Here is a 13,285-nt window from a genome sequence, read left to right on the forward strand (position 1 = left end):
ATTTCAGTTTTATTAATTCCCATTGCCTAGACTCTGTGACAGAGAGCTAAACACCTTTTTCCCCTCTAAATAACTGGGCAGCAGAAAAAGCCACATCCAGAGGCAGCCAATGTGTGTTCAAACCCTAGATCTAGTACAAGCACAGTACTTTTGGTGAATTACACATTATGTTGACCCTCATTTTCCCATCTCTGAAATGCAGGTGATAATAGCCCCTACCAGAGATTCACAAAGATGGAGTGAGCTAGGTCACAAGTCAGCTAACATAGTACATATCATATGTGGACATAGCTACTCAAAGAAACCATTAGTCTTATAAGTACAGTTCAAACTTCAAAGCATGAATCAAGATGACTGCCCATTGGGACCAAGTCCTCAGAGCTGAGAGCGAGCTGGACGGATTGCAGAAATTGAGGCCACCTGTGGGATTGGGGTCAAAATCAGGGGGTTGCAGTTGTATGGGAATATAAAAATAAAAAAAAAGAAATAAAAAAAAGAAATTGAGGCCACCTGTGTGAGCAGGGGCAGCCCTAACATTCCCTAAAACACCCTCCTCCATTGTAGTTGCTAAAGATAGCAGGTGGCTGGAGGTGCTCTGGGAAAACCCTCTGTAAAATATTAATGGATTTGAAAAGTCTGCAACTAAGGCGAAGTGACTGAATCTCCACAGTGGTTCTCGGAACAAGCTTCTGGAGATACGAGGATATTCTCTGTTTCACCCCATAGCTCTCACCGACCCCCAACAGATTAGGGTGTTAATGTTAAAAGAGTATGTTATTGCTTAGAAAAAGAAAGGGAAAGGATGATATGGCTCTCAGTGTTGGCGCTCGTTTTAACTAGTTAGCTACTTAATCTTATGAAAATAATTCAGTTCACAGGCTATTAGGGTCTTGATTTGAGAAAAAGAATTTAAATTTCTCCAGGTTGTAGAGTCTGCATAGGATTCATTACTTGATTGTGTCTTAACTGGTGAAATGTTACCTGATTCAGAAAACTGACTCCATCTACCAATCCAAGTACAAAGTCTACTAGTATGTGTATGTATATGTATAAGAGTGTGTGTGTATGTGTGTGTGTGTGTGTGTGTGTGTGTGTAGGGTTATCTACTACTCTATTTATCCATAGATATGGCACAACCTCTACAGGGGGAAATATATTATAAAGAAACTTAGTCCAAAAATTTAATTTGAAACTATGACACAAAAATATTCAGGACATTGTAAATTTAATAAAAGTTTTAAATAATAAAAGTTTAGAGAGAATATTAGTTTTGACAAGGGAATCATTAGTCTGAAATAAATTTCATAGCTAGATGAGTCTCTTAGTTCTCAAATTATTAAAAACAAATAAGATATAATCTATTTAAGTATTTTGAAAGTACTCAAATATCTTTCAAGCACCTCTAAGGTTGAATATTTCTTTTAAATTCTGAGTCAGATTTCTCCATATATTTCATAGGGGAGCATGTCCATGCAGACAAGCATACACACATGGCAGGAAGATGGCCAGAGCTGAATTTTCACCTTAGGGGATACGGTGAATTTATTAAATCTTGCCAAGCAGTGTGTTCTCTTTTTGCTATATTTGATTCATGTCCAGCAGGTAACTTACCATCTTGATGAATTTTCCTGTGGAGAGTCTGACTTTCTATCATCCAACCCTCTAAAAGATGCTTTAACAAAGAATCAGTGAAAACATAAGCTTTCTTAAAGACCCCTGGGCATTTTTTTCCTTCCTGTCTACCTAAAGGCAAAGTTGTGACTTTCTATACATTTGTTTATAGTATAATTTTTTGGTATTGGTTTGAAAAATAAAAGAGACATTTTTATTGCTCTTCACTTCACTCTTAAGTGGCAGCCCCCCACTGACATATGTGTTTCTTAATAAGTTTAGAATGAAAATGTTCTCCTTTATTTTATCAGCCAAAAAGATCTCTCATTCTTTGTTATATAATTCATGCAACAGCATTCAGCATAGCATTGTTTATTTTATTTACTTTGTTTATTACGAAAATAGAAGTCCAATGAGATCATAATTTAGTGGTAGTAAAAGTTTGCCTAAAATAATCAGGTTTTCACAGCCTAAACAGATTTATCCAAGAATAAAATGATAATAGCAAGGCAACAGGTAACAGATGGTAGTTTTAGAAAACAGAGCTCAGAAATCAAACCAAAGCTTGCCACTTAGAGAACGTATGTCCAGTAAGGGAATACATGATGAACAATTAATTCCTTAAAATATGATCGGGGTGGGGGGGAACACACACAAGCAATGAACATCCAACAGTATTTTACATTTGTGGTTTCTAAATTCTTTTTTCTCTGAAACATATATAAGCTGTTGAGATCTGACTGTGAACTTGAAAACTGTTGAGCTGGTGTGAGTGTTTAGGCATATGAATCCTATTCCCAAGATGGTTACCTTCTCCACTGTTATTAAATAAAATGGATAAATTCCTGTTATTTTGGATGGTTTAAAAATTGCCTTAAAATAATGAGCCATAATTTATTCAAACTAAATTTTAGAGAATTATTCAATCAGAAATATTGTATAACTACACTATTATTTTAAAAGAATTAGCAAAATAAATTTCTTTATATTTTCTGCTTCATGACTCTTCAACCAAATATATAATTATGAAACAAGATATTGACAATTTATTTTTAAGATTTATTTATTTATACAAGAACCAGGGTACAGGACAGATTCGCGGGAGGCTGAGAGGGTTCACCAGAGACAGAGTGGGGAACAGAACAGGCAGACTGACGAAATACACTGCTAAGGGGAGCAGCGGGCGATACATGAGAGGTCTGCAGAGATATGTGGGACCTTCCCCGGCCGGCCGGGATCGAACCGGCGCTGCAGAGGCTGCAGACAGCTTCACGGCATGGTGCTCAACTGCCTGTGCCACCAGGGGAGGCCCAAGATAATGACAATTTTTATTTAAATAATATGTTAATAAAATGTATGTATCTATATATGCTTCATGTCTTTATTTAGAAATGTGTTTAATCATGAGCTACATAAGTTTTTAAACTATTATTTTCATCCTAGATTGTTTTTTTTTCATTTTGAATAGTAATTCCATGTATGTTCTCATAAATATTTAGCTATATCAGGCTATTTATATATATGTATAAAGAAAAATGAGCAAAAACAGGTAAGATAACATAAGCAGTTGGCCATCAGCAGTCCAGACATTTTCTTTTAAAGAAACATCACTTTGGCTTCTTTAAATACAGTCCTTTTGAGGATGAGTGGTTTCTTAAGCTGAATATTGAAATAAGGAAAAGAAAAATTATGAGGCTATTACAACATCTATTAAATGTATGGAACAAAATAAAACTGTGAAGGTAAGGTCCACAGGATCCCCTAGGTCAGCTGCCATCCAGCTCTCCATTCAGCTGTTCAGTAATGACTGGAGACTCAATGAGAAAAGGAAATCTATCCTGAAGCTTTTACTGCGATGATTGATTCTAGCTTTCCTAACCAAAATCCAAATGGCTTGGTAAAGGATTGACCTTAGACGTGTATTTCCTTTTTATCCTGCTGAACAAATACCAATTTTGGAACATATTGGAGATTCTTGAAATGTTCAGCTCAAGTCATGTAGCAAAATACATATTGCATGAGGTCATCCCTGTCAAGGCTAATGCAAGTCCAGAAGAAGTTAGAATTTGAAATGCAGAGTATGTTTTGAGTTTCCAAAGTCATATTGTATCATATGCAGAAAACTGCCGTCTCTTTCCTTCTTGTTAATGAACTGTTTATTCTCTAAAGAAAAAAAGAAGAAAGTCAAACATTTTGCTACATATATTATACATTCATAAGTCATTTAAGAGAAATTAGAATAATTTAGACTAGGTACCCACATCTATCAGTCAATAAGATGATGTTACTCATTCCATAGCAATGAGTATCATTGAAGAGAGAAGTAAATTTTTATTTATTTATTTATTTATTTATTTATTTATTTTTATTTATTTTGTGGGACCCTTGCCGGTGGTAGGGGAACGAACCGGCGCTGCAGAGGCTGCGGGGAGCCTCGCAGCCCAGCGCTCAAACACTGCGCCACCAGGGGAGGCCCTGAAGAGAAGTAATTGACAACAGCAAGACCCACTTGGACTCTTTTTAATCTTCTGGGGCTCTGAATAGGCTGATTCATCTCATTCATCCAATCTTTTATTGAACAAATAACTACTGAACTTCTATATAATAATACTTTTCTAGGCACAGCACATAGTTATAAAAAAGACAAGAGTTTTTACCATCATAGTTTTCATAGTTCTAGTTCCACCTACAAAGGAAAAAAAAAATAATTGACTGGTGGGTATTAGTGTAAAGGACTACTTTGTTAGGGTTATGGAAGATTTTCCTGGAGGAGTAAAACTTGATCTGTGACCTATTGATGAAAAAAAGGCATCCGTACCAAGAACCAAAGGAAGGGATTCCTTGGAGGTGAAAGATCCAAAAAGATCCAAGGCCTTTAGTTCATAAAATATGTCATGTTGAAGGGACAGAGGAAAAAGTTCATAGGATGACATCAGAGACACAAGGAGGAATGACCAGATCACATGGTGTGTGGGTCACTGAAAAAATTTGAGTTTTGTACAACATACAATGAGAAACCATTAGAAAATTTTAAACAAGGGAGTGTATATGAGTTCACCTTGTTTATAAAGTTTACAATCCTCAATAATTATTTGATATTTAAAGTCTATTGGGATCCACAGTCAGTGTTCATCACCCAATTTGGAAAGTCAATGTTAATTAATCTAAAGGAGGAAAAAGTAGGAGACTCACTTGCTAAGACTTCCTCTGCTCTTCTATCTAATGCAACAAAGAATTGAAAAGAATGAATGGAATTCTTGGCACTATTTGCAGAAGAGCAGAAGTAGTTTTGAGAATTCACTTCAGGATGTCTTACTTGCACAACCCCTTCCAAGGTTCAGAGACGGGAGGATATCTGTCTTTAGAATTTTGTGCTATTTTCTATTTAAAAATGCTTTCTAAATTACACAGACCTCAGGCTCAATTACTTGCAGCAAATTTAATTTTATATTTAATGCCCAAAGTAAAGAAATTTTTGTCTTACATACTTTCTTATTGTGCTTTTTATAGCCTGTATTATATTTAACCTTATGTCACAGCTATCTGTTTGTCTCTATTATATCTTCCAAAGACACACACTCCTTGAAGTAATAGTCCATGTATACTTCCCAATTTGTTGACTCATACAGAGGACTAATTCAAATTCTATCTATTCAAATGAATGAAGATTATCATCTGGGATTTATGGCTGAAACTATTTCTTTAGAATACAATGCCAGTAATTCCAACAGGAATAACCACCTTGACAATTTTTATGTGAGGGTAGAAATGTATTTAAATGCAAACGTCTAGGTTGAATAAAATCTAATTTACTTTTTAAAAGGTCCCTGAATTGTGTTATGAAAATTAATATCCCGTGAAAATTAAAAGTTCCAAGCATCTGAATGTTCTTCACTTGTTTGCATCAATCTCTGTTTTAATGGGAGAACTAGTTTGCAGTTTTACTTTTGCTTCTCAGCATTAATACACATATTTCATGTGTTATATATTGTAAAACATTAAAACACATCACTGAGACTCATATTGAATCTAGAATCAAAACAAGAATCATGTTTCCCCTGTAATGTCCAGTTATCACTGATATTTTGTCATAACTCATCTTTTTCAAATGTAATAAATCATCCACCAGATTTTTATCTTTTTTGAAAAACTGATAGAAGGCATGACAGTAACTTTAGGTAACACTTAAAGTAGTTGTTTTAGTATCTCATGTAAAACAAACAACATCATTAAATCCAAATCCTTTGCCTGTTTTAACAACAGCCTCATTTACCTTACCATTAATATGAAGATAAACGCTTTCTACTGAAATTGCATTGGAGGTTTAATTTGTATAAAACGCAATTTTGCCATCTAAACTAAGAGTTAGTTTTAAAATCCTTTTAAATGTATAACCTATTCTATTTTTGCAGTTTATTTTTTCCTGATATTTTTTCCTATTCTATATTTCCAGTTTATTTTTCACTCTTAGTCTATTTCCTAAGGTAATTTCATAAGGTCATAGTTCTAGAAAATCCAATTGATAAAAATAAATAAATAAATGAAATTATTAGGGGTTCACTAATACTGATTGGAAAAAAAAGTAATTCCTAAAATCCATTTCTATCTATAAAAATTCTCTTATTCCTACAGAAAATGTCAGCTTTGTTTAACTCTGAAGCAAATGCCAGGATGAACTTAGATTAATTTTATTTAAAGGAGTATGAACATAAAGTGACAACTAAATTTAGTAAGAGCACATCTTCTCTACGTAAAAAAAAATATTTTGTATTTGCTTTAATGTAAGGGGTATCTCATTAAGACTTTAGAAATGAGATGATGACAGTATCTGCAAATATGTCAAAGATAAAAATGAGCTTTATGTATTTTCATTTGGACATCAGTGAGAAAGTTTCTGATTTTTCAGAAGTGACTTCATTGCAGATGGCAATAGTGGCAGCCCTCAACTATATTAACCAGTTTCATTGAAACAACTTAATTTTGAAAAATCAAAGTATATTATTCATAACCCATAACTTTGGCAAAACTGATATTTTACAAAGACTAACTCCCAAAATGTTTTCCTTTTGAGTCTTCAGGGCAGAGATCTCTGAGCTCTTGCTTCACAAATTCTTATCTATTTTTTCCAGATTCTTGTCAATTTATTTTTTATTCAAAGTTGTCTATCTGCATACTCTGCCTGATCCTTAATGGACTCTCTCTTTCTCTGTATGTTCAACTCTCAAATTTTCTCCTCAATCTCACACACACAAACACACACACACACACACAGACACTTCAGACATTCATCAGTGATATAATAAGTACATTTAAAATGCAGATGGAAATGGTGATCAAATTGGGCAATTTTCAACTCAGAAATGGTGTGTTTGGAAAATGAAACAAATGCATCTTTGAACTTTGATTTTCTTTTTGTTACTTTTCAACCTCCCTTTGGCAAAATCTTCATGTTAGAGCACTCAAAGTGTATTTCTATAATTCTTACGTATGAAGAATTTGGCTAACACATACTGCTATTCATTTCATCTTAAATATTTGACATAATAAAAGGCTAATATTATATTGCTCTCAGCAAAATTGATTTACATGTTAATTTGCAAGAATAACACCCAATGTTGAGTTCCTTTTGAAAGGTTTCCCTACAAAAGTCTTTTCTATCCTCTTCATAATAATCATCATTTTTATCTTCATCATCATCCTTTTATATGTAGTGGAATTCATGTCATGGCACTTTCTAGCAGTAAATTAAATAATTTGCTTTTCAATATACATATCTTCTCTTGCAGTCATTTATGTCTATTCTTGGAAATTTAGTAACCAAATATTTAACACATTGGCATTTTAAGTCTAACTCTCTGAAATTATTAAAAAAAAAGTGTTAGCTTTTATACTTTATCAACCAATAGTCCCCTTTAAATCAGAGAAAATGTATTATAATAACAATGTTTGGAACTAGTTCTTCCAAGAAAGGCTAAGTCTTAACTGCTAAAACCTGGTGAGTCCCTGGGACTGTTAATTAACAGTTAGTCATTAACTGCACTGCATTTCCTGTGCAAAGAGCTTCATGAACCCTCTCCTGAGTAGTCCTGTGTATAAATATCACTTGCCTTGTAACAAACACTACTTGACACCTCCATTGCCTGGGGGTTATATCTGTACTAAAGAATTAAGAAAATCAGGGGTCTCCCTGATAGCCTAGGGGGTAAGTCTCAGTGCTATTACCACCACAGCCTGAGTTCAATGCCCTGACAGGGAGCTAACCCACATATGGCACAGCAGACCTGTCTTGTTGGGCCCACTGCTCCCAGAGCATTGTATTTCAGTTGATCCACCTGTTCTGCTCCCCACTCTGTCTCTGGTGAATCCTTTCACGCCCTGCACTTCTGACCTGTGTGCCAGTTTTTCTACATACAAATTAATCTTTATTTAGTTTTGTTTTTAAATTAATTAATTATATTTATTTATAGACGAACCGGAGTACAGGCCAGATGCACGGGAGGGTGAGAGGATTCACCAGAGACAGAGCGGGGAATAGAACAGGCAGACCAAGTGAAGTGCATTGCTGAGGGGAGCACAGGGGAGACAGGAGAGTTCTGCCCACCATGTGGGTTGCTCCGAGGCTGGGCGGGGATCGAACAGGCACTGTAGAGGCTGTGGACAGCTTCACAGCACTGCGTTCAACTGCCTGCACCACCAGGGAGGCCCCTACACACAAATTAATCTTTTAAAAATGTATAAGTAAAAGAATTAAGAAAGGGAGCTTCCCTGGTGACACAAGGGGTTAAGCATCAGCCCTATGAAGCAATCTGCAGCTACTGCAGCATGAATTCAATTCCAGGCCAGGGAGATGAACCACATGTCACAGCAAACCTTTCCTGTCTTGCCCATGGCCCCTCAGCAGTGTATTTCAGTAGATCTGCCTGTTCTGCTCCCCGCTCTGTGTCTGGTGAATCCTCTTACCTCCCACACCTCTGGTCACACCCCAGCTCTTGTATGAATAAATAAACACATCTTAAACAAAAACAAACAAACAAACAAACAAACAAACAAACAAACAAACAAACATATCTTTTAAGAAAATTGAAGGTAAAACTTTACACATTCACATCGCAAGTGTAAATTGAAGCAGATTTTCAGAAGCACTACAAAGAAGCCCTCCAGTGATCAGATGCTTTGCTGATGCTTATCATGATGCTCCCATTCCACACTGACCTTTCCTGATCTGAGCTGTAGCTGCCTTTATGAAAAGGTCAGATCTCACTCCTGTTTTGGATTCAATTATACATTGCTAGAAACATAAAGACTAACAGTGGTGATGGTCGATTTTATGTGTCAATTTGCCTGGATTCAGGTGTGTCAGTGGAAGTGTTTCTGAAAGATATTAGCATATGACTCAGCAGAATGAGTAAAGAGGTTGCCTTCACCTGTAGGAGTGTAGAGGGTCTGAATACAACAAAAAGGTGAAGAAATGGTGAAAGTGTTTTCTCTTCTTCATGGTGCTTCAGACTCTGGAACTTACATCACAAGTTCCCATGGCCCTCTGGTCTCCAGACTCCAGCAGGAATTATACAAGAGCGTTTCTACAAGTCTCCCTCCAACTTGCAGGTGACAGCTTGTGGGACTTCTCAACCTCCATAGTTATTTAAGTCAATTCTTACAATAATCACTACATGTATATGAATATATGGTATGATATATATATAGTTTTAATGAAGCATATACATTAGGCATTAAAAGATAATTTCCCTGGGTTTTTATAGAAGGGTAGATTATCAACTTACTGATGTTTCCCAAGTAGATTCATGGTGAGTTATCTAAATATATGTGGTTACCTATTTTCATATTGAATTCCAATGAAGGGATAGCTCTGAAAAACACTCAGTTCTCACCTTTGTCAAAAATGGGGTGAAGAAGGGCAAAACAAAGGAAAAAGAGAAAGTGTAAAACTTTATTTTGCCATATTCAGAAGCAAATGCAGACGAACACCCATAAAAGTATGCCAACAGTTCTCAGCACAAGCTATATATCAGATTCACCTGGGAACTCTTTTTTTTTTTTTTTTTTTTTTTTTTTTTAAAGCATGCATCCCTAGGCACCAATTGTGAAATTTCAACTTTTGGAGTTTGAGGTGAAGCACTGGATTATTAATTTCAGCATTTTCTGAATGATTCTGAAATAGATCCATAGGTGACACCTGGCTTAGAAGTGAAGAATAGAGAGTTGAAACATTATATTGATAAATGCAGTTGTCATGACTATGGAGTTTAGGGAAGCGTTTTTATAATTGTGAATTTTTTTTATAACTGTACAAAAATTGACATAAAGTTTCCAGTAAAGTAAAGATATCATTTTAAAATGTGGCATTATGCCAGGAGGGATACTAACAGGAAGGGAGAGAAAAAGTCAGAGACTGAAAGATCAGTGAATCCTTGATAGTTCGTGCTTCCTCTTGTTTAGGCTCTAGTGTCTAGTAAGTCAATAAAACACTAATATTGATCTTGCTGTGAAGATATTTGTAGACACAATGAATGCTCATAATCAATTGACTTCAAGTAAAGGAGATTATCGTAGGTAATCCTGGTGACATGTTCCAATCAGTTAAATGACTTCAAGAATGGAAGTGATTTTTTGCCTGAAGAGTAAATTCATCTGAGAATGATGCTACCTGAGCTTCCTTTCAGCCAAACCTATGTATTCCAGATTTGTCTAATCAGACCCCAGCACTGCATAGTCAATACTGTACAATACATCTCTTAACATATGTCTCCCGCTGGTTTTCTGGATGAATCCTGACTGTCCGGAGCCGTCCGGAGTATGTGCCGTGTTGCATATGCATGCCATGAGTTCGCTTTACCGTTTCGCCTTCGGAGAACCACAGGTTTTTCCTGTAAAGCACATGAGACTGGGAGGTACGGGGGGAGGAGCTACGAGGGTATAAGAGGAGAACGCGGGAGAGAGAGGGGAAGAAGAAAAGAGATTTAAGAGGAGAGCCACGAGAGAGGAGAGCGCGGCGAGAGGAGCAGAGAGAAAGCCAGGGAAGAAAGAAAGACAGGGAAAAGGAAAAGTGAAGGAAAAGGAAAAATAAAGAAGCAAACGCTAGCGTCAAGTTGTCAAACCCCTCATTTCAATCCTCAGCCCTTCTCTTTTCATGCCTCCGAATCCCGCGGGTCGGGACAGGTGGCGCCCAGCGCGGGGCACGAAAAAGAACGAAGGAACCGCTGAAGGACCAGCTGTGGTGAGCCGGCAAGTAAAGTAAAGTAAGGTAAGGAAGCTGGGATCATGGGCAATTCAATGTCCAAGGGACGGTTAGTTATTTCCCTGGAAGCTCTCCTAAAATAGTTTGGGGTTCCTCTTAGTAAGAAAAATTCTTAAAAGATTTGTAGAGACCCTTAGTATCACTAGTAAGTGGTTTCTAGAGCAGTATCAGGTCGCTAGTGCCATTTGGAATAAGGCAAGATGGAGGAGAAGCCGACATTCAATTAACAAAGGTCATTCAAGTGTCGACAGAACCATATGCGGAGTTCCTAGCAAAATTGATGACTGCAGCTGGCCGATTTCTAGGTAACACTGAGGCTTCCCTACCGATAGTTAAACAGTTTGCATTTTGAAAATGCTAATAAGTGGTGGTAGGAGGCTATCAGACCCTGGAAAGCTCGGGCTAGTTTGTATGGTTATGTGAGACTTTGTTAGGATATTTGTCTATGTAATAATTGTTCATGTCTGGACTGGTGCCCTTTTGCCCTGGTGGGCCAGGGTGAGGTGAAGTTATATAATGGCACTTATTTTGCAAACAGTACCTTTGAACAATCCATTGGTGTCCAGAATAATGGGTCGGAGACTTTGTCTACTGCTGTCTGTCTGTCACCTCCCTTCTTTCTTGTCCTTTCCAATAATGTAGGAGATGCCACAGTGTTGAGCTGTTCAGCGGAGACCTGCCCCCTCTCTGCCTCCTGGGCCCGGAGTGCAGAGAGAGCAGTGATCGTTCGTCTACCTCCTATTTTAGTCATGCCCGTGGATGTTTCTGCACACCTTTCCCCTGTTCTACCTAGGAGGAGACGTGATTTTAGCATCACTGCAGCTATTGTCGCCGTTTCAATAGCAGTGGCCGCGGCTGCTGCCGTCGTTGCTGTCACTCAAGCTGCTGTAAATACGGACAATGTGCTGCCGGTGTTGCTTCTGCATTGTCAACACAGTAATATATGAATGGACATTTGCGGAATGGACTTTTTGTGCTTGGTCAGCAGACACCTCTAATGTAAAAAGGGATAGACACAATTTTGTTAATTGTTCACATACCTTGTAACCCTCTGTACAGTTTTATTTGTGTTACCCCTGTTACAGGTGAGGGTCTCATTGCCTGGTTTAGAGGACTCCTCTCAGAGTTGTAAGCTTGGGGCAGGGTGGTAGCCTTAGCTCTTGGCTTTTTGTGCATTCAGCTTGTGGTTTCTCCGTCGGCTACGGAAGTAAAACAAAGAACTATTGTGCTATTACGATCAGGCAAGTACTTGGCACCATGGTACTTGACCAGGACTCCCCAGTGGCACCTGGATGGGTCACCTTAGTCTTAGAGAACCTGTGAGCCAAAGACGGGTAAGGGCGTAGCCCGGCCAGACCAACCTAAGACAGTGGTCCGGACCAAGTGCTCCAGATTAGCAATGATGGGTAAGGCTGGTTATGGGACGTGCCAACCTAAGACAGGCCAGGTGTCTCATTTAAAAGAAAAAATGGGGAGATGTCCGGAGCCGTCCGGAGTATGTGCTGTGTTGCATATGCGTGCCATGAGTTCGCTTTACCGTTTCGCCTTTCTCTCTGCTTTCCAAAATCATCCTGAAAATGGTATGGGAACAACTGCTTCTTTGATTCATTTTTGTAATTCCATAATGTCTGTTTTTTTCTCCCTTTGTGATCCACTTCAAAGCCATTTCTGATGTGTAAACCACTTCTTCTGTGAGATCTGACACGTATACATTCCTATTGAAGTCTTCCCGAATTATTCAACGCTTCATTTTTTGCGTGTCACAGAGGACGTCTATGATGGTCTCATTGTAGATGTCCATGTAAGACACACGTAAGAGAAATTCCCTATCAGGAAACTTCTTAATTTTTTGGAAAATGTCATGAATCGCCCTGGGTATTACACCCAAATATTCTTTTGACCCCATCATAGTGTAAGTTTTTCCTGAAGCAGTCTGCCCACAGGCAAAGATAGTACCATTGTAGCCTTGGATAGCAGAGTCTATGATCGGTACTGCTATTTCTTCATACACGTTTTTAGTAGTTTCATTACTATGAAAGACACGATCAAAATTAAAGGATTTACTCCCATCAACTTGATAAATAGCATTATTGTCAGTTTTCCAGTAAACTTGGGTCTCTTCTCCAAGGGCTTCTTCTCTGCTGTTGAGCGGCCGCACCTGCACGCACACAGCCACGGCCCCCTCCTCCGCCATCCCGCCGGCGTCGGCCCGCACCCAGCTGCTTCGGGAGCTGGGCAGCACAACCTAAGATTAAATTTCCGAAGCCGCGTCCCAGCCCCCAGCAAGTCTTCACTCTATCTGGGCTCTCTGGCGTTTGTTCTGCTCCTTCTCGGCTTCTCTTTTGGCGTCTGCTTCGGCTTCTACTGCTGCTTGCTCTGCTTTGGCTTCTTTAGCTTCACGCAGTGAGGCTTCCAGCT

At 38.1% G+C, this 13,285-nt stretch overlaps 1 protein-coding gene across 1 annotated transcript; it reads right to left on the minus strand.

Annotated features, from left to right (window-relative positions):
* Positions 1–12,605: 12,605 nt before the first annotated feature.
* On the minus strand, positions 12,606–13,069 carry LOC129145410 (centromere-associated protein E-like). The gene has a single exon (XM_054692876.1). The coding sequence runs from the start codon at positions 13,059–13,061 to the stop codon at positions 12,606–12,608; it is 456 nt and encodes a 151-aa protein (XP_054548851.1). The 5' UTR covers positions 13,062–13,069.
* Between the last annotated feature and the right edge of the window lie 216 nt (positions 13,070–13,285).

This window comes from Talpa occidentalis, unplaced genomic scaffold (assembly GCF_014898055.3).
Source record: "Talpa occidentalis isolate TD23 unplaced genomic scaffold, MPIMG_talOcc4v2.1 talOcc4.11, whole genome shotgun sequence".
NCBI lineage: Eukaryota > Metazoa > Chordata > Mammalia > Eulipotyphla > Talpidae > Talpa > Talpa occidentalis.